This window comes from Triticum aestivum, chromosome 6A (assembly GCF_018294505.1).
Source record: "Triticum aestivum cultivar Chinese Spring chromosome 6A, IWGSC CS RefSeq v2.1, whole genome shotgun sequence".
NCBI classification, from domain to species: Eukaryota; Viridiplantae; Streptophyta; class Magnoliopsida; order Poales; family Poaceae; genus Triticum; species Triticum aestivum.
The window spans coordinates 597994599-598021476 of record NC_057809.1 but is presented as its reverse complement, the minus strand read 5'-3'; the positions used below and the strand labels follow the sequence as shown (position 1 = coordinate 598021476).

At 42.7% G+C, this 26878-nt stretch overlaps 2 protein-coding genes and 1 long non-coding RNA gene across 7 annotated transcripts; 1 reads left to right on the top strand and 2 right to left on the bottom strand.

The window, feature by feature from the left end:
* Nucleotides 1–214: 214 nt before the first annotated feature.
* On the bottom strand, nt 215–1979 carry LOC123128848 (uncharacterized). Its single transcript, XR_006463462.1, has 3 exons — nt 1754–1979; nt 1468–1660; nt 215–610 (listed from the first exon to the last, which is right to left on the bottom strand). It is a non-coding gene; the product is annotated as an uncharacterized lncRNA (long non-coding RNA).
* Nucleotides 1980–5792: 3813 nt separating this feature from the next.
* Nucleotides 5793–9554, top strand: LOC123128846 (RHOMBOID-like protein 12, mitochondrial). Of its 2 annotated transcripts, XM_044548948.1 has the most exons (9): nt 5793–6174; nt 6303–6423; nt 6528–6623; nt 6735–6854; nt 7628–7738; nt 8056–8085; nt 8325–8429; nt 8520–8561; nt 9224–9554. In XM_044548948.1, exons 1-9 carry the CDS (start codon nt 6119–6121, stop codon nt 9308–9310), a joined length of 768 nt encoding a protein of 255 aa, XP_044404883.1. In that variant the 5' UTR covers nt 5793–6118; the 3' UTR covers nt 9311–9554. The 2 variants fall into 2 exon arrangements, 1 of the variants encoding a protein (XP_044404883.1); XR_006463460.1 differs by having other exon boundaries at nt 8056–8429; nt 9224–9323.
* A 2066-nt stretch (nt 9555–11620) lies between these two features.
* On the bottom strand, nt 11621–16243 carry LOC123128847 (uncharacterized). 4 transcript variants are annotated; one of them, XM_044548949.1, is made up of 5 exons: nt 15886–16243; nt 14617–15776; nt 14190–14342; nt 13909–14098; nt 11621–12938 (listed from the first exon to the last, which is right to left on the bottom strand). In XM_044548949.1, exons 2-5 carry the CDS (start codon nt 15013–15015, stop codon nt 12901–12903), a joined length of 780 nt encoding a protein of 259 aa, XP_044404884.1. In that variant the 5' UTR covers nt 15016–15776; nt 15886–16243; the 3' UTR covers nt 11621–12900. The 4 variants fall into 4 exon arrangements, 3 of the variants coding, with proteins under 3 accessions (XP_044404884.1, XP_044404885.1, XP_044404886.1); XM_044548950.1 differs by having other exon boundaries at nt 13909–13971; XM_044548951.1 differs by having other exon boundaries at nt 13909–13971; nt 15448–15776.
* Nucleotides 16244–26878: the final 10635 nt, after the last annotated feature.

The window sequence follows — 26878 nt, the reverse complement described above, 5'->3', positions numbered from 1 at the left end:
AAAATTTGCGTTTTTCTTTTTTCAAGAAAATATTTTATTTCCCTTTTGGCGCTCGATCTCCTTTTTTGTAAGCTCACTCGAGATCTTCATTTTGTTCTCTTCACAACACTTCCGTCAGTTCTGTGCTCAAACAGTGCACCTACATTTTGAGTAATTTTTAGTATTTTTTTACAGAGCTTCTTGGATGTCATTTGACCACCAAATTTTGCGGGCATCTATAACATTTGTTCATAACCATTCTCACAAAGTCTTCGATGTTTTTTAAATGTTTGCTATGTTTTCTTGCGTGGGTATAGCATGGGTGCACCGAGCTAGGTGTAGAAAACCCACTCTTTTTTCCATTAATGAAAACGTAGCAATGTTCGAAACATAACTTAATCTCCCTGACCATTCCCAGTTCAACAAAGTGGAAAAAGTCTTGCTAAGTCGCGCCAAACAAACCACAAAGATGGGAGGGGCAAACTAAACTTCGCCGTAACAGGCTAACGGCCAACAAATGGCCACCATTACAGATACTAAGTCTTCAGACGAACATCTTAATTGCCAGCACTTGATGAAGCTATCAGTCTTCACACCCACCACGCACCTTAGTCGCTATCACTTCACGAAGCTGCACAAACAAGACAAGGCACAATAAGTTGCAAAGGAACTTTTCCAGAGTTTCGATGAATTGAAAACCGGTCCTGCTTCGCTCTTGCTTCGTGGTCTTGAGCAAGGAACTACTCAGGTCTAAAGATGTTCTCAGTTTACCTTGGATTGCGGTTTGACGTAGAGGACCTAAACTGCAACCTGACTAAATTTCGGTGTAGCTGTTAACAAAAGGATTTTGAGGGCAACATCAACACAAATATGACCATTTAGAGAGGGCTTAAGACAGGCTTTTAAGGCTCGAAACAAGTCTGGAAGGCATGCAGTTTGGCTACCAGTCACTGTTAATCAGACTGACAACAGCCTCGGGCAACAGTAAATACAACGAGAGGCACAGGCAGTCCTTGTTGGATAGATGTGGAGCAATACATTTCACATTCTACCCGCTATCAGTTTCTAGCAAAATGTATTATGTGAAATGGAACACAGGAGCTAAACTGAATTTCAAGATGACAACATATACTATTTTCTTAACTAAACAGTAAAATGAAAGAATTTTTTTTGTACTGCAAGTAATAGAAGAAAGTGAATAAAAAAGAAACGATGCTGCACATATGGTACAGATTTATAGGCACATCTGAAATGTGCGCTAACTACTGTGGTGTCACCAGCGATTATAAACCGTGCTCAAATATAACAAGCATTCTGAACTCCATCATCACTAAAGGATAATGGATACAAAATATGGATAGCTTTGGAGGGGGTGTGATACCTTCTAATTGATTTGTAATTACAGCTCACATGTTAGAACTAGCACAAAGTGGTGCCCTTCATTCTGATTAATAATCGATAGTACTAAATATGGACAAGGTAACTTACAAATGGAGTTCTACCATGGCCACATGTCACTGAAGCTAATTTGCTCACGAAGTATGCCACATGCACTCAACATGTTCAAAATTTCGTGAACACCCTGATCAACTTCATGACATTCAATGGTGACCGCCAAACGGCGCGCACACACGAAGGATTGTTCTACAGTTTCTTTGGATCCTGTTGCTCCTACAGAGCTCTACAAGATACATAACATTCAGCAAGACAGAAAAACAGACAAGATAACACCATATTACTGATACAAGAACATATTTGTATAAAATTACTATACCTTGACAATATCGACCCTAAGAGTGAGCATCTCAAGAACTGGAGAATGTTGGAGAATGCAATCTAGGTCAATAGCCATAAACCAATTATTGAGTGTCAGAGTCTTCAATTTGCCAAATACGGGGCACCATTCCAGATCCCATATGTAGATAAACTGGACAAATTGCAAATGAACCAAAAAAAGATTGAGACTCTTTAAGACAAAATAATTAGTAGAAACTTCAGTCAGATACTGTAATTTCAGAACTAAAAAAAGGAAAAACTACACAATAGGCCCCTGAACTATAATTAATATATTGATTCAGGGCCCACTGGGTGAAGATAAAGTGAGCATGTTGTGCTGATGTAAATAAGCAACTTTACGCTGCTCTAACAATGGATATAAATACTGCAAGAGCAATCGTGGGTGGCAACTCGCAAATAACAATAAGAGTAAGAAAGACAGTGCAAGCCATACCACTCCAGGTTCAGCAGCCAATACCAAATCAACAGCATTGGACAATTTGTCGAGAAGCAAGCACTCTCTTATCACGAATAAGGCTTTGTCTAACCGGTTGTGCGCGTAACTAGTATCTCTGCCGCTTGCTTGCTGCTCCATATGGATCCACACCCTTTGCATGCGCATGGCCCCTCTTCCTGTCTTTTTTTCTGCTCACTGACACATGCATGCCTACATGAACACATGCATGCATACAGCATCTTTCCTCTCTCCTCAAAACTCATTACTTTTAGTTTTCTTTTGACAGTTTAGATGGTTCATATCTTAAAAATAAGGCTTTTGTTTTTTATTTTTATTTTTATATTTGATCTTCCGGCGTTAAGATCTTTAGAACAAGATCAGTCTTGCATAAATTTTAAACACATTTTTGTTAACCGAAATTGAAATACAATTTTATAGTAGCTTACCAGTGTTTTTAGTGAGGAACTTTGCTGGAAACAATGAAGAACTTATAATTTTTATTGTAAAGTTCTAAATAAGTAGAACCAGGAGTTGAAGAACTTTCTAAATATTGGGTCTGCACTTTGTAAGAAATACTAAAGAACTTTTCCAAAAATGTATTTGGACCTGAAGAATTTTATGAACAGCTTGTTTGAACTTTTATGAAAAGTTTATGGAACTTTGTTAGAAACATATTGATATTGGACTTGTTTCGTAGAGCTGGTTATGATAAACTCAAATACATAAATGAATTTAAATTTTGCACAATTTATATAGAAGTTTCTCTACCAATATGGTGCAGTAGCTAATTAGTACATGGGGCTGAAAAGGCTAGTGAGATTCTTTGTACCCGACCATAGGGTCAACCGATTTGACCTGCATGCATGCTTGATGGATGTACTGATTTGACATGCATGCATGCTTGATGGATGGACAGGATATGCGTTGCGCGCCCAAGCAGTTAGACAAAATCCACACTCATTATCACAGCATTCACAGGAAGGGTCATTAAAATCCTCATGGTTAGTTTGGTTACTTTCGCAGGAATCATGGTGGCATGAACCTTCAAGAATAACAAATGCTGTTTCCAGCAATGGCATCTCCCCAAACCAAGGAGTCAAGCCCTCAAACTCATCTAGTTCCAGTGAGATAAGACTCGGGGCATCAATATATATGTGGAAATCCTCAGGGAAAGAATAATGCTTAATGAACGACATATGCTTTAGTGATTCAGAACATATCCTGTGAGCGTAGGTGCTGCAATGTTCCATTCTTAGCTCCTCTAATACTGGGCAGCTCGAAAAATCCACTGAGAAATCTACGAAGTCAACACGTACAAAATCTATGACCCTTAAATGCCGGGAGATGAGATGGGCATCGAGAGTAATGGTAAGTCATCATAGTCAGCAGCAGAAACTGCGAGATCCTCGACCTGACACTTTAGAGCGTAGTCGATCAACAGTTTGGGTGGTGTTTGGTTCTCTAGTCCTAGGACTTTTTCTAGTCCCTAGGACTTTTTGAAAAAGACTCTCATGAAGGTGCTTCTAAGGACTTTTAGCAAAAAATCCCAAAAAGTCCCTCCCTGTTTGGTTTGCTAAGGACTTTTAGGGACTTTTTTTAGTCCCAACACAAAAAAAGTCCCTGAAACCAAACACTCCCTTGGTCGTTGTGAATGAATCATCATAGGTCTCAGACCCCGGCGTCTCAGTCCCAGTCCCACCTATGCCTGGATTCTCGATCTTGCAGTGGGTCAGAGGTGGATTATCAGCTTCACCAACTGTTTGAAACACTCGCATCTGTAACTTGACCAGTCGTCAGAGGTGAAGCGCATCCTGGTTTTGCGCCTCCAGATGTCGCGCCACCGTGTGCCGAGCACACACGTCTGCATGGCATTGCCCGCCGGCAGAAAGGACAGGATGTGCTGGAGCAGGTCGTCGGGGAGGAGGCGGAAGGGGTCCTCGCCGGCGCCAGCAGCCTGCTTGAGCATCTCGTCGAGCAGGTGGTGGGCGCTGCGGGAGCGGGAGAACAAAATTAGTAGTAGAAGCACGAGGGAAGAGGGGAATCCGTCGCCTCAATGGCCGGATCTTGGATCGATTCACATCACTATGTCAGGAACGAAGGGAAGAACGAAACATCACATGAACTCTTGACTCGTGGACCCGGGAGCAGGAAGACGCCGATGATATCCGGCCGTCCTGCCGCTGCCGGCGTCCCGTCAGTGAGGAGCTCGTGGGGCTAGCGGGCGCGCAAGACCGGCCAGGTGAGGGCGGCGGCGTTTGGGTGGATTGGGGAGGGAGAAGAAGAGGGGAAGCGAAGGGGATTGAGGAAATGCAGCGGCGCATTAACTTACTCCGGCTTCTCCACTGCTTGTGGGCGACATGACCACCCTTGATGGATGTTGCAACGATTAATTTGAGGACAATGGAGTACTACCTTCGTCCGGGTTTATTAGACGAGAAATGCTACACTTACACGCTCATTCCTACTGAATGGACTTACAGGCTGAGCTGGGAAACATTGATTGGAATCAGTAGAGAGTGGGTCCCACACTAGAAATCAAGAGGAGGAAGAGAGACTGGTGGAGAGGAGTCCGTAAGTGGTTTCCGTGGAAATTTTGCCCGTAAGTGTAGAATTATTGGGGACCCTCTTTTATTTTGAGCCAGAGTTTGATCATGAATTTAACTAATAAAATATAACTATATGTCACGAAAACTATATCATAGAAAACCTCTTTCAAATACAAATCCAACAATATACTTTGTGTAACATATACTTTATACATTTTTAGTTAAATACATGGACAAACTTGGATCCAAAATACAAAGAGGCCTAATAAACCCAGACGGAGGTAGTAGAGGCTAAGGGGAGGCAGCGAATCATCTGGGCTACGGATTTGTCGATTAGTTGATTCTCGAAATAAGGTCATTTGGAAAAAAAAACTGCCGCTTTCTTAAGACTTCAAACGAACGACTAGTCATTAAGAAACGGCGCGCTTATTTATCTACTCAAAGGACAACCTCTAGACTAAATCTGCTGAGGGGAGGGACAATTGTCGGAGATCGCAGATCGTTTGCAAGTTCTTTGGCATGGCTAAGTCGGCTATCACCCCTCTCCGTGCCTTCCCCGCATTCTGCATCCCATCGCCCCCCTCTCATCGCCTCCTTTTTTCGCACCAGCGGATGCACGCTCGATCGTACCGTCGTCGTAACCATTAAGTTATTAACACTCAATATTATATAGTACTCCCTCCGTTTCTAAATATAAGTCTTTTTAGAGATTCTAATAAGGGACTACATCCGGAGCAAAATGAGTGAATCTACACTCTAAAATATGTCTATATACATCTGTATGTAGTTCCTTATTGAAATCTTTAAAAAGACTTATATTTAGGAATGGAGGAAGTACATTGTATGAGAATTAATGGTCAAAACATGAATCTGAGCCGTCAAACTGCGCGGAGGGAGTAAAGTGGTCTTGCATCAGCAGATCGTTGGTACTGCGTGAAAATGATTCCTTTCCGTAGTGATGATGCTCTAACAAAGTGGCCCGTGGACCAAGCCGTTGCGGACCAGTACGTCTTCGCTCTGCGGCTGCGGCTGTGCATGAGCAACGCGCGCCGGGCTCGAATCAAAAACCCAGCGCCAGCAACGGGGACAGCCAACGGGGAAGCAAAGCACAACAGAATGGCGGCCCTGCAGGCTGCACCTCCGGCCCCTCCCCCTCCTCGCGCAGCAAGCCCTCCGCCGTGCCATCGCGCCACCCATCCCCAACCGCCGCTTCCTCAGCTCCTCCTTCCCGCCAGCAGCAGCCGCCTCCGCCTCCCCGTCCCCGTCCGGCAGCGCTGGCTCGCTCCTGCCGACGAGCGCCACGGCCGTCGTGCCGGCCGCGCGCGGCGCTGGATCCCTCGGCCTCCATCAGCGAGGTGGGATGTCTGGCTGGCTCCTTTCGTCGTCGGCGGCATTGCTCCACCACGCCGCGCCCTGGTCAGGCTTCGGTCCGCCGTCCGTACGTCCTCCGCTACTCCTCCGGGTCCGGGGAGAAGAAAGTTTGCGTGTTTTTTGGTCGTTTGCTCACGCCTTTCGTTCATGGGGCCTCCCCTACCCCTACCCAGGGCGCACTGGACAACGACCCCCGCAGATCACATGGTGCTCATGCTCCTGGGCGCCAACGCGTCCGTCTTCATGCTCTGGCGCGTGCTCGCGTATCCCGCCTTCATGGCGGATCCTTACATGGTTAGTAGCGACTTGATGCTGGTTTCAAATCACTACCCGCAAAATATAATAAATCATAAACCACAAAACAAAATCACTCGACGATCCTGTGGACATATGAGCAGGTTTCGCTGGACTTGAACTTGGGCGGACGTCTGCACACGCTGCTCATGAGCACCTCCAGCCTCGTGGATCCAGCGTTCATGGTGAAACATTTCATGGTTAGTTGTTAGTACTAGGTTACACAACATAAGGGTTAATTAATTTTTACGGAAATTAATATACTAGTACTATCACCTGGTGATTTTGTCGATGAGCGTTCATGCATGCAGGTTTCGCTGCCTGGTTTGGTGCGTTGGCGTTTCCACACATTGCTCACGTATGCTTTCAGCCACGTAGATCCTAAACACCTCTTCAACAATATGTTTGGCCTCTACTTCTTCGGCTCAAGTGTAATGAATCCCTTCACTCATCTTGTTGCCGATCGATGTAGAAATCTATCACATGCTTGTTTGTCAGGCTGAAATTTCCAAGGGCATGCATAAATTCAGTTGATAGGACTTCTCTTTATTAGCCTTCTTGTATTGGGCTATTGGCACTCCAACTAACATTATTATACATGCTTCTTGATAAAAATGCCTCTTTTTGACTGGAAATATGTTTTTATCTACTCACTCCGTACCATAATATTTATTTATTTATCGCGAAAATGATCTAGTTTTATGATAGTGCATTGGTTGTATTAACATATTATGGGACGGAGAGAGTAGATTTCAAGCAAGTGGTAGTATTACTCGCTTGCTCCTAAAAGAGATGAAACATTATAGTATTTGATAAGGATTGATTGAGTGAATTACCTCTGCTTATCCTTTGTTTTTCTTACATGGTGAAACTGTAATACACTTTTACTCTACCAAAAGCAGTTGGTTTCGCCTGAATTTCTTTAAATGAAATCACCGCTTTTCACTATTCTAATAATGTTTTATTATGTGTATTATCTAATAATGTAAGGCAGTGTTTTTAAAAGTTGTACTGGCGCCACGAGACTTTGGAGATATATACTCCATCCTTTGGACTGAATTTTAGTATCAACAAAGAGCAATGATACCCTATCACCAACCTTGTGGTTCATTAACCAATATTAACATTTGGTAGTATGTTTTGTATGATGACCAATTATTACCTTTCTAGCACATGTTTGAATTTTCTTCTTTTTTTGCATCAGGTTGCAAGAGAGTTTGGTCCTGCTTTTCTTTTAAAGTTGTACGTAGCAGGAGCACTTAGTGGGGCTCTGTTCTACTTGGCTGAAATGTTATTTCTAGCTCCACGGAGACAGGTAACATGCTTACGACATCAACGTATATGCATTAGGGAACTGGATTCCAAATCCTGGACATCAATTACTTCTGATTATCAAATGAAATCCTATGATATGATTATCTTGGGTTTACCACTTCATTTTTTGTGGTACTTCTGTGTGAGAAGGTTGGTATTCAGTCACTTCGCCGCTCATGCTAGCTACTGGATGCTAGCAAATCGTCTAGGATCTAGTGCTAAGATCTGAAACTTCGCATTGATTCAGACTTTTTTTAAAGTTCAGTGGTAAACTGATAATCTTCCTAATTTCACAAGTAATATATGCTTCTCTAGCAGGGTCCTGGTGGATGGTTAACTCCTTGCCTTGTAAGTGAATTCCTGTCTTATATTCGCATCATCTATTACAGTGAAATTTGCCCCGACCGACCAACTATTTTTCATCTTATACAAAGAAAAATATTTTATGGAAAATGCGATGATCAGAGGGGAATCGATACAGTGATTTCTTGGTATAATATGAAACCACTAAATGGAAACCGTTGGTGTTTTTGTACAAATGTTGGATGTTGCACACTAACTATGATCCTTAATTTTATGTCACTCAGGGTGCAAGTGCTGCAGTTAATGCAACTGTTCTTCTCGAGATCTTTCTGTATCCAAAGAAACTAATATACTTACACTTCTTTCTTCCTGTTCCAGCTGCATTAGTGGTGAGGAGATTTTTTTTAATTAAAAGATATGTTAAACATGTGGGTGCAAGTTAGTGAGAACATAATTTCTTTGTCTTATACTTATTTCAGGGAGCTGGTTTGATTATTGTTGATTTGTGGAGGGTCAAGAAGGTATTTATTTAATTGCAATATCTATGTTGTTTTTTCTTTATATGTTTATTCTCTATTAATAAGCGGATGTTATTTGTGCGACTGTAGCTTATGTTCGTTGGCCATGATTTTTGACGACATCACTTATACTTTCATGTATTGTTACTTGAAATCAAAAATTTGTGAATTGCACGTGTGTGGTTCATAACCATATGATGCATATAGCTCAGGGTCTTTAATTGACGTGGGGTTGAAAATATGGCTCAATATTCAGACCTGGGGAGAGTCGCGATAGTCGTAAATTCACATCGATATGATTAATGTGCATTACTGAGTATATAATCATTTGATTTTTTTGGTTGTAATCCTCCTCGTATGGTTTTCTACCTTTTGTTGTACCTTTTTGTGATCATTGCTTCTACTTGATAGTGCAATACATCTACCTCGAGTCACTCTCTCGCCTTGCAGTGTCATCCACTTAATATACTAGTTATGCCATGTCAAACTACACCATTTCTTAAAGATGTAGCCCTGTCTGAAATCTTTAATTTCTGCATATTAGTCCAATTAATGTTGTTAGTGATCTGATACCCAAAGTACTATTCATGTTCTGATAAAATGAATTCTTCATGCCTTTTCGTGTTTAGAATGCAACTAACAGGTGCTTATTGATTTTTTTTCAGGGTCAGAGCCGCGTGTCAGGCTCTTCTCATCTAGGGGGTGCCCTAGTCGCCGCGGTTGCGTTTGCGGACATCAAGGGCTGGATCTGATCAGGCAGTTTACTCATACTCACATGCAGCAAATCCAAGGGCCTGCCTGCCTCCACACTGGTAGCCACTTGTTGGGTTGAAATTTGTTGTTATTGGACTACTATCAACGGTACGAGGGACGACTGGTTGAATAGGCTACTTATTATCCAAGTTTGTGATGTAGATGTCTTTAAAGAAAGTCTAGATAACATCATGGTTGTGGTTACGAGGCCGGTTGCGGCCACCATGCATTGTTCTTTTTGTATGCGATCCTGCGTATCACATGGATATACTTTTGTAGACTGTTATCCACACACTTCTAGCTAGCATTTGCCGGTGCATTCTTGCATGTGCATTCTGTTCTAGCAATGGGTGACACATACATATGATGCACACTGAAAACGCTGAACTTGATGCCTTTCTCTTGTTAGGTTTGTTCTATTATTTCTGATGGTGCAACCAGGCATAAGAATACCGCATGAAAACAAAAAGATAGTATCATCGCAAATACTTCCAATTGATTGGCAAAAATCTATGAATCCTAGTTTATCATCGCAGGAGCCATCCTCAAACATGACAGAACTAGAAATGCCTCATGTTGGTGGTTGTGCATTTTGCAGATGCATCAATGAGCATGAGGTTCCTGATGTCTCTTGTGGGTGGCGGGTGGATGCACTGTGAGCAGCGAGTTCCTAGCCATGATCATGGCAAAGCGGTCATCACTGATCCACGGCATGCACCAACCACCACGCTAATGTGGGGCGTCCGCTTGGTGCAGAGATAAATAGGTATAATTATGTTCAAGAACCTGTTATCGTTGAAGATGACCCCTAGGATAGTCTCTCTAAGCACTCCTGCAGGGCATGAAGCTGGCCTGAGCTGAGCATAGTACTAGAGAAAAAAGGATACAAGTTTCCGTTGCCGATAACACAAACATCTCAATGCGCTTCCCAACCTCCATTAAAAAACATAGCAATGTTCTGACGGCTATCATTTTGCTAAGTTGCACATTCCCAATTCAACAAAGTAGAAACCGTTTTGCTAAGTTGCATCAGACACATATTTCCAGCAGAGACACATTGCCAGAATTACAGATTCTTTAGAAACAGAAGTCTTTAGACGAACATCAAGACCAAGTGCACATCATACTCGCTATATGTGAAGAAAAAGAACGTTGTGCAGACGAGACAAATCACTATAAGTTTGGCAAGAAGACGTCCTCGGTTGACCTAGTGTGGAATTTCAAATATCCCTCACAACAGTTTCATATAGAGCAACTTATGCTGCAACCTGACTAAATTCGTTAGTTGCTAAAAGAGTTTAGCCTTGTGAGGAACAGCAACACAAATATGGACACTCAGAGAGGCCTCGAGATTCGAGAGGGCTTGAGGCGAGAGAATAACAAGTCCTCTAATGATCTCATGTTTAAAAATCAAATTTAATTGTTACAAAAAGTTCTGAAATTTTTGTGAATGTTCACAAGACATGTGTCTACGACCCCTTAAACTTTCAAATCCAGATACGAAATAAACACGGGAAGCAAAAAAAAGACAAATCTAGATGTGTTAGTGTGAAAATTTTTGCTTTTGTCTTTTTGTGACACTATTCATGTTGGATTTGTCTCTTTTCTTTCTCCATGTGTATTTTGAATTTGGATTTAAAATTTGAGGGACTGTAGAAGCATGTCTTGTTGACATCCACAAGTATTTTGGAACTTTTTGGAACAGTTAAATTTGATTTATTTATTTATTTGTAAACATGGGAGCATGTGAGTGTTGGAGCACCTCAGACCTTCTCGGCTTTAGGATTGAAAGAAGTTGGAACATGTTCTACTAATCTCCATTAATCAAACTGACAACATGCTCACACAACAATTAATACATGCATCGAGGCAAATGCAACAATTACCATGTACATTCTCTCCACTGTTTTTTTTTTTTTTTGCGGGGCACATTCCCTCCACTATTAATTCTTAGTAAAATGTATTCTACATAATAGACCACAGGAGAAGAGCTAAACTAAATTTGAAGGTGAAAATGGCTATTGTTTTTGTTAGTGACTAAGCAGAAAAATGATAATAGAACTTTTGAACTAAAAAAGAAAGAGACGAGAGTAAAAAAACAAAAACTGATTTGCATGGTTAGTACAGATTTGTAGGCGCATAAAAAATGGGTGCCAACTATTTTAGAGTAATCGTGGGCCTTAAAACCTGAAATGGTAGATGTTTTTGGTGGGTCTGATAAATTGGAAAGGAGAGACTATATATGATTCTTCGTTTTTTAATTTCAGTGTTCCTTACTGTTGACAGATGATCGATCTTCCACGTACGCACATTCACTCACTCGTCAGTGAGCGAGCCTGCCAACCTGCTTGCCGATGTTGCGGTCGTGGAAGAGCGAGCCCGTGAGAGCACGGTGCGCGGGGTCGAGTTGAGTCAAGCCCCGTCGGCGACCCATGACTTGTGGTATCACTAGAGCGTAATCAATCAACAACTTTGTGTTTGTGAACGGTTTCTATGGCACACCATCAACCCCATCACTATAAGCATTGATTTTCCATTGAGATGTATCATGTATGGCCAGCTTTGCCAACTCTTCGAAACGCTTGTAGGTCAGGTTCCTGACCTCTCATCAAAGATGAGGAGCAGGCTGGTTGCATGCCTCTAAAGGTGCTCCTGGTTGCATGCCTCTAAAGGTCGCGGCACCGGTTGTCGAGCACACGGGTCTGCAGGGCCTCATCCAACGACCCCGATGAAAAGGGCAACACACGCCATAGGATGTCACCGGGGAGGAGGCCGAAGCGATGATCGACAACTTCCGCAGCCATACCGCACATTCCTTCAAGCATTGGCAGGTGTTGCACCGGAGCAGGAAAACAAAAATCATTAGAAAAACAAGAACAAAGTAGTTATCTGTTGTTGCCGCAACGTGGCATCCAATGACCCCATTCACTCGCTTATATATCTGTAGGTATCAAATCTGAGACTTACAAACCATCATACTCAGCACAAGATGACCAGAATCAGAACAAAGACAGCAAGTTTCAGACTGGACAGAGGCAAGAGGTTCAAAACCACTATCCTGTCTTCAAGACCAAGATGAAACATTGAAAGGGAATGATAATTTTAACTTCAACTTCTTCTGAGGTTACACTCAAGCAGCAACGTGACTATTTCTTCAGATCGGACTAAGTTTCCTCTTGATATGTTGAAGATTGTGGGAACAGCAGTATCGTTTCGATCTGAAGGAATAGTACAGTTCCGGTGTATACTGATGACGCACAGGGACATAAGAGATGCATTTACAATACTGGTAATATATTGATGATGATCAACAAAATATGTATGTAACCATCATTTAGATTCCTCGGCAGATTATAAAAAACATAGCAACATTTTAACCATCATTTAGATTCCCGGCAGATTCCTGACAAAGTGGAAAACGTCTTGTTAAGTTGCACCAAACAAACCACAAAGACGGATTTCCAGCAGAGACCAAAGATGGGAAGCAAAAACAGAACTTCACAGTCACAGGTTAACGACCAACACATGGCCACCATTGCAGATTCTTTACAGAGAAACATAAGTCGAACATCATGACCGACCAAACATCTTAGTCGCTATCAGTGGAGTCACTATCAGCAGACGAATCTGCACAAACAAGGCAAGTCACAAACATAGAAGAGAATTTCAAATATCCTGGGTAGCGGTTTGATGTAGAGGAATTATACTACAGCCTGACCAAATTTCTGTAGTTGTTAACAGAGAGCCTTGTAAGGGCAACACCAACGCAAATATGACCATACAGAGAGGCCTCGAGACTGCTTGAGGCTTAAACAAGTGTGGAATGTATGCCATTACGCTATCAGTCTCTGTTAATCAGACTGACAATTGGCTCGGGCCTCGAGCAACTGTAAATAAAGTGATGCAAAGGCCATCCTTGCTGGATGGATGCAGAGCACTATATTATACTCCCTCCGCCCCATAATATAAGATCTTTTTGCAAGCTATGTTGGGCGGAGGGAGTACATTCTAACCAGTATCTATTCTTGGTTAATGTATTCCACCAAATGGAACATGAGAGAAAAGTTAAACTGGATTTCAAGATGAGAACAGCCACTATTGTCATTAGTAATTAAACAGTAAAAGGATAAGATAAGTACTTGAACTGAAAAGAAGAGCAGAGAATTAAAAAAATGATTTTGCATGGATGGTATAGATCTATAAGCACACCAGAAATGCGTGCTAACTATTGTAGTGTCACCAACAATTCCGGAATTCAAGATGATTACAGCTACTATTTTCATCACCAACCAAACAGTAAAAGGATTAGATAATTTATTGAACTGAAAAAAAAAGAGAAGAGAATAATAAAAATATTTTGCATGGCTGGTACAGATCTAGACACATCAGAAATTTGTGCTAATTATTGTAGTGTCATCAGAAATTACAGAATAATAAACTGTGTTGAAATACAATAGCCATTCTAAACTCCATCAGCATTCAAATCCAATTAATACAAAAGGATAATGAATACAAAATCTGGATGGACTTGGGGGTGGTATCAGACATCCTAATTATTATATCAGACATGTTAGAATAGGTAGGAAGGGTAACTTACAATCTGAGTCCGGACGTGGATCCTCCTTGATGCTAATTTGGTCACGAAGTATGCCGAATCTACCTAACATATTCAAAATTTCACGAACCCCCTTATCAACCTTTTCACATTCAATGTAAACAAACTTAAGGCATGCACACGTAAGTGGTTGTTTTATTGTTTCCTGGGCTCCTGTTGCTCCTACAATATTCTACCAGATAAGAGCACTTCGTAAGACAAATTGAGCATCCATGATAACACCTTAAATAAAACAGCAACGTTGTTATCTATACAGCATATACCTTAGTGTTATCGAACCGAAGAGTGAGCATCTCAAGAACTGGAGAGTGTTGGAGAATGCAAACTAGGTCAATAGCCGTAAACCATTTATTGAGTAACAGAGTCTTTAATTTGCCAAAGACGGGGGACCATTTCAAATCCCATCTGTAGAGAAACTGGACAAATTGCAAAGAATAAAAAATAAATTCAGACTCAAGAGGATAAAATAATTTATGTTATAAGAACCTGAAGTATCATATTTTATCCAATCAAGACATTATGTTATTAGCCATCGACTTGAGACGCATTACATTAAGATAAAGTACCAAAATGCAACAATGAAAGTAAACAGCTTGTTTATCTGCAGTTCTAACAATGGATAGATATACGACAAGACAAACTTTGGGTGACAAATAACAAGAGTAGAAACGACAGTAAGGGCAAGTGTACCATTTTAGGTAAAGCTATCAAGTCCAACTTGGCAGCATTGGACAAACCATTGAGAAGCACCCCCTCCTTGACAGGATAAGTATGACAACCACAGACAAAATTATCACAAACCCCCCGATTACTACGACAATGATCATGGCATCCATCATCAAGGTTAACATGAGTTGTTTGTAGCAATGGCATGTTTTCAAGAAAAGGTGTCAAGCCTTCAAAATCCTCTAGCTGCAGTGAGATAAGACTCGGGGCACAAATCCGAAGGCGCATGATGTCAGGTAAAGAACAACAGTCGATGATGTATAGGCGCTTTACTGATTTGGATGACATCTTGCGTGCATGGATATTGCAGAATTGAATTGTTAGGGCATGTACAATGCATAGCCTCAAGGTGATGCCTCGCATGATATGTAGGATCAGATATGACGTAAAGTAGGTTCGGATAGGAAAGCGGGATCCTCTCCAGGAGGCGGGTGCTTGAAGAGAAAATGTGTGGTCCGGCAACAAAAGCTGAAAAGGTTAGAGTAAAAAGTAGAGATGCATGTGTACTAGAGTCTTTATTTTTCTATTTTTTAATGAGGCCCATTAATGGTAGCTTGCATTAAGGAGAAAAAATAAACGTAGATGCCTCAAATTACTTTTTGTTATGGGGCATATGTATCCATATGCCACCATTGTACACGCCCTTAGATCCTCTAAGACTGGGCAGCCTGAGAACTTCAGGTCAGAGCAGTCAAGGTTCACCCGTTCAAGGTGTATGGTCCTGAGGTGTTGGGAGATGAGACTGAGAGGCACATCGAACACTGGTTGGTCATATTGAACATCAGCAGCTCTTACCACGAGCTCCTCAGCTTTGCATGCTAGAGCGTAGTCAATCAACAGCCTGGTGTTTGTGAACGTGTCCTCTGGCTCATCGTCGGGATAGGCATCGATCTCAAATCGAACGGTTGTATCGCGGGAAGGTTGGCCCGTCGAAGACAAATAGCAGGCTGGTCGCGTGCCTCCAGAGGTCGCGCCAGCGGGTGTCCAGCACGCAGGTCTGCAGGGCATTGTCCGCCGGCAGGAAGGACAGGACACGCCATTGGAGCTCTCCAGGGAGGTCTCCAAAAGGGTCTCGGTCACTCGCAGCAGCCATCTCGAGCATTCCGTCGAACAGGTGGCGGGCACTGCGGGAGCGGAGAGAAATCAGCAAACCAGGCGCAGTCGAATGTGGCATCACCAAATCAGGGAATCATGTACTAGCTTTCTCTAAGGAGATAAAGAGACTGGAATCACCTCAATTCGCGACAGCCGGAAGCGCCGGCCGCCGGCAACCGCGGGGAAGAGGGAGAGCGGGAGGACTCCTCCGTTACTGGGTGCTGGCAGATCCGAAGTCCTCCGCCCACCGCGTGCCCGCCGACGAAACCCTCGCCAAACTTCCTTCTCCAAGCGCGCTGGACGGGTACAGGCTACGAGCGAGCGGCCGACGGGAAGCCCTCGCTTCCTTGGCGTCGGAGTTGGAAGGGGAGCACCGGAGCAGACGAAGATGGGGCGGCGGCTAGCGTGCGGTCGCGAGCACGGGGGATGGGGTTCGACGGCGAGACTGACCCATCACATCCACGCAGCACAGCGCCGTCGTCAAAGGCCTCCGGACTGTCTCACGTGTCCGCAAGACCTTGTCTAAAAAAATGTGTCCGCAAGAGCACCTGACGTGCGAGGCCCACTCTGAACTGGCCGGGTTTCTTTACCTAATAACTAGTAAAACGGCCCGTACGTTGTAACGATAGAGAAAAAAAATCATAACATCCTGTGGTCATGACCACATTTTGCTCCATCAGGAGATATAATATCACCTTCATTTTCGTTAACTCGTGAACAATTTTTAAAAATCATCAACATTTTTAAACTCGTGAACACATCTTATATTATGAACATTTTTCGAATTTATGAACATTTTTACAGACTTTCATACATTTTCTAAAATTATGAACAGTTTCAAAATGAACGAACATTTATACTATTTGCAAAAAAATTGTGAACATTTTTAAAGCAATTTCATTGAATCGGCGAACATTTGTAGAATCGGCGAAATTTTTATCTGGATTTTCGTAAATCATGAACAGTTTTTGAATTTTTAGGATATTTTTCCATTCATGAACATTTTTTAAATTGGTGAAATTTTGTTCAGTTTCATTAACTTTTTCAATACACGAACTTTTTACAAAAATCATGATTTTTTTTAATTTTTCAGCCACTTATTTTTCAAAATTGTGAAGATTTTTGCAAGATGCGAATATTTTTTAAAAATCACAAATATTTTATGAATCCATGAACATTTATGAATTATTAAATATTTTATTTCAAAGTTCTCAATTTTAAAAAAATGGAACTTTTTGGAAGTCCCAAATTATTTAAAGAAAAAAAAGAACAATGAAAAGAAAAAGGAGAATAAAATAAAATTCCAACTTCAAAAAACAGGCCGCCCGGACATGGGCCGGCCCAAACAGGCGCGCTATGTCTTCTCCCAGTGCGCAGAGCGCAGTATAGAAAGTTTCTACTACATGGGCCAGCCCAGTCGGGGATTCCCCTTTGTGAAACGTTGTTTATCATTTATAGGAGAGCAACTAGCTAATGACGCTCCTTCGGGAGCATCGCAACGATCAACGGTACTTGGCACGCTCTCAGTCATTCGCCACATGTCGCGCTCCGGGCGCTTCCTCCGGATTTTTTTTATTTTTATTTTTCCGCATGCGTTTTTGGCTTTTTATATGGGGTTTTTTCGGTTTTTTCGATGTTTTGGTTTTCCATCGGTCTTCCTTAGCTTTTCAAAAAACAAAAAATTTGAAAAAAAAATTGCACGAAAAAACGTGTTTTTATTTTTTCCCTTTCGCGAGAGGCACGGTTTTGCTTTCACGAGAGTCACGACCGTGCCTCTCGGAAACGAAAAAACATGTTTTTACTTTTTTTTTCTTCTGCGAGAGTCACAGTTCTGCTTCCGCAAGAGGCACGGGTGTGCTTTCGCAAGAGTCACGGCCGTGCCTCTCGGAAACAGAAAAAAATGCATTTTTTATTTTTTTTCTTTCACGAGAGTCACGGTTTTACTTCCGCGAGAGGCACGGTTGTGATTTAGCGAGAGTCACGGCCGTGCCTCTCAGAAACGAAAAATACGTGTTTTCTGTTTTTTGTTCTTTCGCGAGAGTCACGGTTTTTCTTCCGCGAGAGGGACGGTCGTGCTTTCGCGAGAGTCACGGCCGTGCCTCATGGAAACGAAAAAACGTGTTTTCTGTTTTTTTCCTTTCGCGAGAGTCACGGTTTTGCTTTCGCGAGAGGCATGGTTGTGCTTTCACGAGAGTCACGGTCGTGCCTCCTTGGAAATGGAAAAAGAAAACACGTTTTCTCTTTTATTTTTCTTCCGCGAGAGATACGGTTGTGATTTCGTGAGAGGCACGGGCGTGCCTCTTTTAGAAAAGAAAAAACCCGTGCTTTCAGTTCGGTTTTTTCGTCCGGTTTTTTCGTAAAAAAAGTTCATCAAAACCTATCAACATGGGATCTAATTTGGAAGATTTCTACGTGAGGAATCCAACGGTGAAAGCGGTTCGAGATTTGGGCGCAAGATTTGATAGATAAAACGTTTTGAATAAACGGATCTACAAAAAAAGAGAAAACTCTCATGTTACGACAAGTAGCGCACTGCATAGACGCCATTTGTCGCAACCATGGGAGTTGGAGTGACCTTTGCAACGAGTACTCCTCAACTAGTGATTTTGCACTTATAGGTGGCATCGGCGGGTAATATTTTGCAATTTTGAGGGCAATTTCGATGACGTACCACCAGAAGCAATAACCCTTTATTAATAAGTACTAGAAAAAGGGCACGTGTGTTGCAACAGGAGAAAAAAAACATATCACAATCTTCAATGTAATTATATAACACTTATTTAATTTAATTTTTGCAAACGTCAGAAATAAAGTTACATTAAGTATTTCTTTTTGGACTATGGAATTTGGACATATTGTAGCAATGTTTGTCATGACCCATTTCAGCTCTTCGATGAAAGTGTCTTTCAATCATTTTTATTTTTGTTGTTCAGAAAAACATGAATATATATTTAATTTAAGAAAGTGTTTTTTCTAATTTGTTAGAATATTTTTTAAATGGAATCATTTTTATGGTGACTAACATTTTTTGGAATATTATATTTCATTTGTAATAGGTTTTGTGAGAGCATCAAACTATGATGCATCCTAAACATAATTTTAAAATGATTAACATGGAGGATAATAGCATATTAAAAATGTACACATTTTTCTGAGAAATTTTCATATATAACATGTTAGGATTTGACAGATATCATTATTTTTAAAATATTTGAATTTGAAAAAGGAAATTAAACAAAGATGCATGTCGGGTCGAGCAGCGATGACGGGGTTCATCCAAAAGAAAAGAAAGAAAAAGAGGGGGGGGGGGGGGGGCAGAGAACGAACCCGGGTCTACCGGTAGGCACATATGCTTGTGATATATGAGAGTGTTGCCTTATATGAACCAAGCCAAGGCGGATGCAGCCGCAGTGAAACGTTTTTTCTCATTTACCGGTGGCATAGTGGGTAATTAGTGTGAGAACTTCAGGGGCAATTTTCCTGACGGACGACCAGAAGCACTATTTGCTTTATTATTATTAGGGAAAGATATAGATATAATAAAGTACAGAGTGCTTCTGTCCATTCATCGTCATTCAAATTACCCTTGAAGCTGGCGAGAATTACTCACCAACGCCATTCGTAAGTGGCAAAAATATTCATTTTTTACTAATATAATGTCCGTGCGTTGCAACGGGATATAAGTATTTACAGTACATTAAGTTGTGATTTAGCTGTCCATAATATGCAAATTGAGTAAATAAATGTTCATCAAATTTTGTCCGTGATTTACCTTATATTTTGATTAGAAGTTCTTTATGTGCCCATAGTATGCGACGGTGTAAATAAATGTTCATCAAATTTTGCCCGAGGTTTACCTTATATATTTTGATCACAAGTTTGGCAAATAATTAAAGTAGAATTCGTTCAGAAGATAAGTAAATTAAGATGATGATTATTATACGGAAAAAGTTGGACGAAGAGACGGTGGAAAGAAATGTGAAACGGGAACCTTGCGTCCTTTTTAAATAGTAGAGATTAAGTGGCCGCCAGTTCAGTTTGGTTGATCTACAGCTATGCCCTCACATTGTCACAAATACACCACCACCCGAGTGGCTAGGGCGTCACTTCCCCATCCGGGAGACCAAGGCTTGATCATAGCATCTCCCATTTTTTCAGTCTTTTCTGCCCAAATTTCAATTGGCGTAAGATAGAGTAGCCTCGCTGCACGGTTCAATTTCGGCACATCTATATTTTTAATTTTCTTTTTCATGGATTCGATTACTTTTTAAAGTTTTCTTATCCTTTAAACACTAACTTAAAATTTAGCATGTTATATATATAAATTGCTCCAAAAAATATGTAGATTCTAAATATGATATTATCTTGTATGCTAATCATTTTTTAAATTATATTTATGTTGCACTCTTAATTAGTACTTTTCTTTTCTATAAACCTTTTTTTCTATATAGGGAGTGGATTCCCTATCAACAGTAGCTGTAATCAATGCTATCCGCACCTTTTGTTTGCATCAAGATTAGCATCTTTGGGAGGATAAGGTTCCGATTTTATGAATTATTGGTGTGCTCATCGAACCAAAGGAGAAGCCATGTGCACTGCTTTTCAAGCTGTGAAAAAGCAAGCCTAGGCTCTGCATGATCAGATTTATTTGTGGGTTGTTTGCGGCTGTTTTCCAATATTGGGGCTGCTGCATGAAACATTTTTGGAAAGCTATTACGTAGGCTTTGTTTGCTTGCTATGCTCAAAGGATTCCTTTTTTTTAGCAAAAATGCCAGGCCATCATCCGTCTACAGAGTAAAGGTTCAGAACTTTTGAATGATGTGGATGAAAGAATCGTGTGTCGAGCCTGAAAGACATCATCAACTGAAATCAAATATAGTAAAGCAAATGTATCTACATTTACTTCTGCGTCTGGCTGTAATAACATGGTGATGGGCGTTGCTTGTGAAATTAAGACCGTGTTCGGTAATACTCCGCTCCTTCGCTAGGGAGGGAGCGGACAGAGCGCCCATTGAGCTGCTCGCCCAAATTACACTAGATGCCGCTCTGCTCCCGCGGCGGAGTTAGGAGCGGAAAGTTTCCGAACGGCCCCTAAAATTTTCTTGCATTTTCAGTACTCACGAATCGGAGTACATGCAGTCAATGCGCACAGCCAGGTTATTACCCTGTTTTGTGCACCTTTTTGGTCTTTTTCTGCATGAAGATCCTGTTTTTGATTTCTTTTTATTGGACAACAACTGCTGAAATGGTGACTTCGTTGTTTTTTTAGGGTTGTGACTACGTCGTTTCGAATGATAGTATTACTTAAAAAAGCTTTTATCCCGTTTTATATATAAAGCACCGATCATCAATCATTCAGCACAAACGCGCGCCATCACAACACACACCCAGGGCGCGATACATAGGCGCTGAGCGCAGCAACACCACCCCTAGCACTACCACCGCAAAGAGATGAAGCCACATACGATGAACCATGAACTTCAAGACGGCGCCTTTAGGAAGGAAACAACACCGGAGCGCCGTCACCGCCCGATCCAAGAATCAGAGTTTCCCCTGGAGCCGCATGACGGGCAATGAGAGCTGCAACGATGCCTTCAAGAAGGGAACGAGCTTCGCCGCCGCCGGTCCTTCCAAAGATAGAACGGGTTTTCACCCCGGCCAACACTCACCGCCACCGAACGCCACACCCCGTCTACCACGCCAACACGGCCATGGCCACCGGGCAGCACCAAGCCACGGGCTCTGCCCCAAGAGCACTGCGCTAGCGCCGCCAGGGCCGCCGCCCTAGCATTCAAGACCTTGACACCACCTCAGCCGAGACCCGCCGCTACCCCAACCAATGAGACAAGCGGAAAGCTCCCACCTTTCACACCCCTGGGCGACACTACAAAAAAAAAAGACACATCCATGACATTTTGGGCCGAACGAATTTTTTTTCTGTCATATATATGACACTTCTATGATGATAATTGTGACAAAACCCGGTATCATCATAGATGTGGTGGGCTCCTACTTCTATGACAAAAAATAATGACAGAAAATGGGCTTTCGTCCTGGGCGGGCCGGAGATGCAGCTGCATGACATTCTTTGAGCCATCCATGACGGAAAAAACTATGGTAGAAGCGAGGGTGAGGAAAATTTCGGGGAGTTCCCGGTTACGGTGGGAGGTCGGGGGCCGAGCGATGCGCGTTTCTCTCGTACACGTACGCGCGTGTGTGCGAGGCGTTGGCTCTAACTGAACCAGAGCGAGGCGTTGGGCTCTAACTGAACCCGAGCGATTGCACTGCAGGCTACGCGTTACTGAACCCGAGCGATCGATCGATGGCTGTTAACTAAACCTGACCGAGCGATTCCTTCGCTACTGCTGCTAACTGAAGCCGATCGATGGGATGAACAGTGAGCGTTGCGGGGGGTTTGGATGAACAGTGAGCGGTGGCGTTGTCTCTGGATGAACAAGACCCCGTGGTATGGTGAAGGGCTGGATGAACAGTAGACGGTGGAGGGGTGCCCGTGCAGGGGTGGATGAATAGGCCCCCGTGGTGTGGAGGGCTGGATGAACAATAGACGATGGAGGGGTGGTTGAACAGGACCCCGTGGTGTGGAGGGCTGGATGAACAGTAGACGGTGGAGGGGTGCCCGTGGAGGGGTGGTTGAACAGGACCCCGTGGTGTGGAGGGCTGGATGAACAGTAGACGGTGGAGATGAACAATATCCCGTGGAGTCCCGTTTTGCGGTACGCCACACCCCTCCCGATGAACAGGACCCCCGTTTCGACCGTAGCGCTCCAACACAAGTCTGTTTCCTCCATTTGAGGTACGCCACACCCCTCCAGATTAACAGGACCCCCGTTTCGACCGTAGGAGGTCCGTTTCCTCCGTTTTGTGGTACGCCAGACCCCTCCCGATGAACAGATCCCGTTTCGAACGTGGCCGATCGAACACAAGGTTGTTTCCTCCGTTCTGTGGTACGTCAGGCCTCGTTTCCATCGCCTGTTCCGTCCAACCCCCCCCCCCAATGAACATGACGCATTCCGTTGCCTCCCCATGAACACGACGCATTCCGTTGCCTTCCCATGAACACGACGACGACGTTGTTTCTCCGTTCCAACCCAGCCATGTACACGAGCCCTCGTCGTACGTATGCACGAGTAGGCGTTCGAGGCCCCAACCGTAAGTACACATATGTGGCCATATTTTCTTTCTTGCACCCTGGCCGCTGTACGTATGTGTACATGCTACGTGCGCGCCTCTACTACGACACGTGCGTGCCTCTACTACAACACGTGCGCGCCTCTACATCGACCAGTATGTACGTACACGTTCGCGACCAGAATGACAACGCTACGTACGCTTCGACCAGGTGGGTCCCGACTGTCAGGCACTTCCTTGCCTGCGAAGATGTAGCTGGTTGGTTCCAGCAGTCAGGGGGCGAATCGTTTTGTTTTTTTGCCCGGACGTGCTTCCTTGCATGCGAAGATGTAGCTGGTGGGTCCCAGCAGTCGGGGGCCTGGTGGGTCCCAGCAGTCAGGGGGGCGAATCGTTTTTTTCTAGACGCACTTCCTTGCGTGCGAAGATGTAGCTCGTGGGTCCCAACAGTCAGGGGGCGAATCATTTTTTTCGCGAAATACGGTGGCCCGTCCGGTGGGTCCCCGCTGTTAGGTGGAGGAATAATTATTTTGCGCGTAATAAGGAGGCACTTCCTTGCGGCTGCCGTGGACCCAACTGTTAGTCTCTCCACGTACAGTACTCTTCCGATGGAAGTCGGTTGATAACCCACAAGTATAGGGGATCAATTGTAGCCTCTTTCGATAAGTAAGAATGTCGAAGCCAACGAGGAGCTAAAGGTAAAACAAATATTCCCTCAAGTTCTATCGACCACCGATACAACTCTACGCACGCTTAACGCTCGCTTTACCTAGAACAAGTATGAAACTAGAAGTACTTTGTAGGTGTTTTTGGGTAAGCTTGCAAGAAAGTAAAGAACACAAAAAATAAAAGCTAGGGGTTGTTTAGATAAAGACACAACTAAATTAGTTTTAGTAGAGAGATTTCTTCAACATGGAAGTTATTTGTCCCTAGGCAATCGATAACTAGACCGGTAATCATTATTGCAATTTTATTTGAGGGAGAGGCATAAGCTAACATACTTTCTCTACTTGGATCATATGCATTTATGATTGGAACTCTAGCAAGCATCCGCAACTACTAAAGATTCATTAAGGTAAAACCCAACCATAGCATTAAAGTATCAAGTCCCCTTTATCCCATAAGCAGACAACCTACTTACTCGGGTTTGTGCTTCTTTCACTCACGCCACCCACCATAAGCAAATCATGAACATATTGCAAACCCTACAACGGGAATCCCTCACGCTTACGCGACACGGAGAGCACCATAGGACAACACCAATAATAAAACATACAACTCAAACCAATCTTGATCATCAAATAGCCATTAGGACAAAACAGATCTACTCAAACATCATAGGATAGCCATACATCATTGGGAATATATATAGCGTTGAGCACCATGTTTAAGTAGAGATTACAGCGGGTAAGAGAGAGGTTACACCGCTGCATAGAGGGGGGAAGGGTTGGTGATGATGGCGGTGAAGTTGTTGGTGAAGATGGAGGTGATGATGATGGCCCCGGCAGCGCTCCAGCGCCACCGGAAGCAAGGGGGAGAGGGCCCCCTTCTTCTTCTTCTTCTTCCTTGACCTCTTCCCTAGATGGGAGAAGGGTTTCCCCTCTGGTCCTTGGCTCCCATGGTGTGGGAGGGGCGAGAGCCCCTCCAAGATTGGATCTATCTCTTTGTTTCTCTCTGGTTCTGCGTTCTCTCTGGCTCTGTTTCACCGTTTCGTGTATATATGGAGATCCGTAATTCCGATTGGCCTGAAACCTTCGCCGTGATTTTTTTTCCGAATATTAGCTTTCTTGCGGCAAAAGAAGAGCATCAACCGCCTTACGGTGGGCTCACGAGGGTAGGGGGCGCGCCCCCTGCCTCGTGACCACCTCGGGCACTAGTTCGCGTTGATTTTCCTTCCAAATTTTCCAAAAATAAGCTTCGTCTGTTTTTATCCCGTTTGGACTCCGTTTGATATGGATATTCTGCGAAACCAAAAATATGTAACAGACAGGAACTGGCACTGGGCACTGGATCAATATGTTAGTCCCAAAAGTAATATAAAAAATTGCCAAAAAGTATATGAAAGTTGAATAATGTTGGCATGGAACAATCAAAAATTATAGATACGACGGAGAGGTATCAGCATCCCCAAGCTTAATTCCTGCTCGTCCTCGAGTAGGTAAATGATAAAAAAATTGATGTGGAATGCTACCTAGCATAATCTTGATCATATGTCTAATCATGGCATGAATATTAAGACACGAGTGATTCAAAGCAATAGTCTATCCTTTGACATTAAGACAATAATATTTCAAGCATACTAATAAAGCAATCATGTATTTTCAAAATAACATGGCCAAAGAAAGTTATCCCTACAAAATCATATAGTCTGGCTATGCTCCATCTTCACCACACAAAATATTCAAATCATGCACAATCCCGATGACAAGCCAAACAATTGTTTCATACTTTTGACGTTCTCAAACCTTTTCAACTTTCACGTAATACATGAGCGTGAGCCATGGACATAGCACTATAGGTGGAATAGAATATGATGGTGGAGGAGACAAAAAGGAGAAGATAGTCTCACATCAACTAGGCGTATCAACAGGCTATGGAGATGCCCATTAATAGATATTAATGTGAGTGAGTAGGGATTGCCATGCAACGGATGCACTAGAGCTATAAGTATATGAAAGCTCAAACTGAAACTAAGTGGGTGTGCATCCAACTTGCTTGCCCATGAAGACCTCGGGCATTTGAGGAAGCCCATCATCGGAATATACAAGCCAAGTTCTATAATGAAAATTACCACTAGTATATGTAAGTGTTAACTCAAGAGACTCTCTATATGAAGAACATGGTGCTACTTTGAAGCACAAGTGTGGTAAAAGGATAGTAACATTGCCCCTTTTTTTCTTTTTTTCGTAGGCTTCTTTGGCCCCCTTTTTTTATTTAGGCTTCTTTGGCCTCTCCTTTTTTGGGGCAATGCTCTAATAATGATGATCATCACACTTTTATTTACTTACAACTCAATATTACAATTCGATACTAGAACAAAGATATGACTCTATATGAATGCCTCCGGCGGTGTACTGGGATGTGCAATGATCTAGCATAGCAATGACATCAAAAAACGGAAAATCCATGAAAACATCATGCTAGCTATCTTACGATCATGCTAAGCAATATGACAATAAATGCTCAAGTCATGTATATGATGATGATGAAAGTTGCATGGCGATATATCTCGGAATGGCTATGGAAATGCCATAATAGGTAGGTATGGTGGCTGTTTTGAGAAAGGTATATGGTGGGTTTATGGTACCGATGAAAGTTGCACGGTACTAGAGAGGCTAGCAATGGTGGAAGGGTGAGAGTGCGTATAATCCATGGACTCAATATTAGTCATAAAGAACTCACATACTTATTGCAAAAATCTACTAGTCATCGAAACAAAGTACTACGCGCATGCTCCTAGGGGGATATATTGGTAGGAAAAGACCTGCTCGTCCCCGACCGCCACTCATAAGGAAGACAATCAATAAATAAATCATGCTCCGACTTCGTTACATAACGGCTCACCATACGTGCATGCTACGGGAATCACAAACCTCAACACAAGTATTTCTACAATTTCACAATTACTCGACTAGCATGACTCTAATATAACCACCTTTATATCGCAAAACTATTGCAAGGAATCAAACATATCATATTCAGCGATCTACAAGTTTATGTAGGATTTTATGACTAACCATGTGAATGACCAGTTCCTGTCATCTCTCTAAATAGATATAAGTGAAGAAAGAGAGTTTAATTCTTTCTACAAAAGATATGCCCACACTCTAACAAGTATAAGTGAAGTAAAAGAGCATTCTACAAATGGAGGTTGTCTATGTAAAGAGAAACAGGCAATCCAAACTTCAAATGATATAAGTGAAGCACATGAAGCATTCTATAAAGCCATACTCAAAAGATATAAGTGAAGTGCAAAGAGCATTCT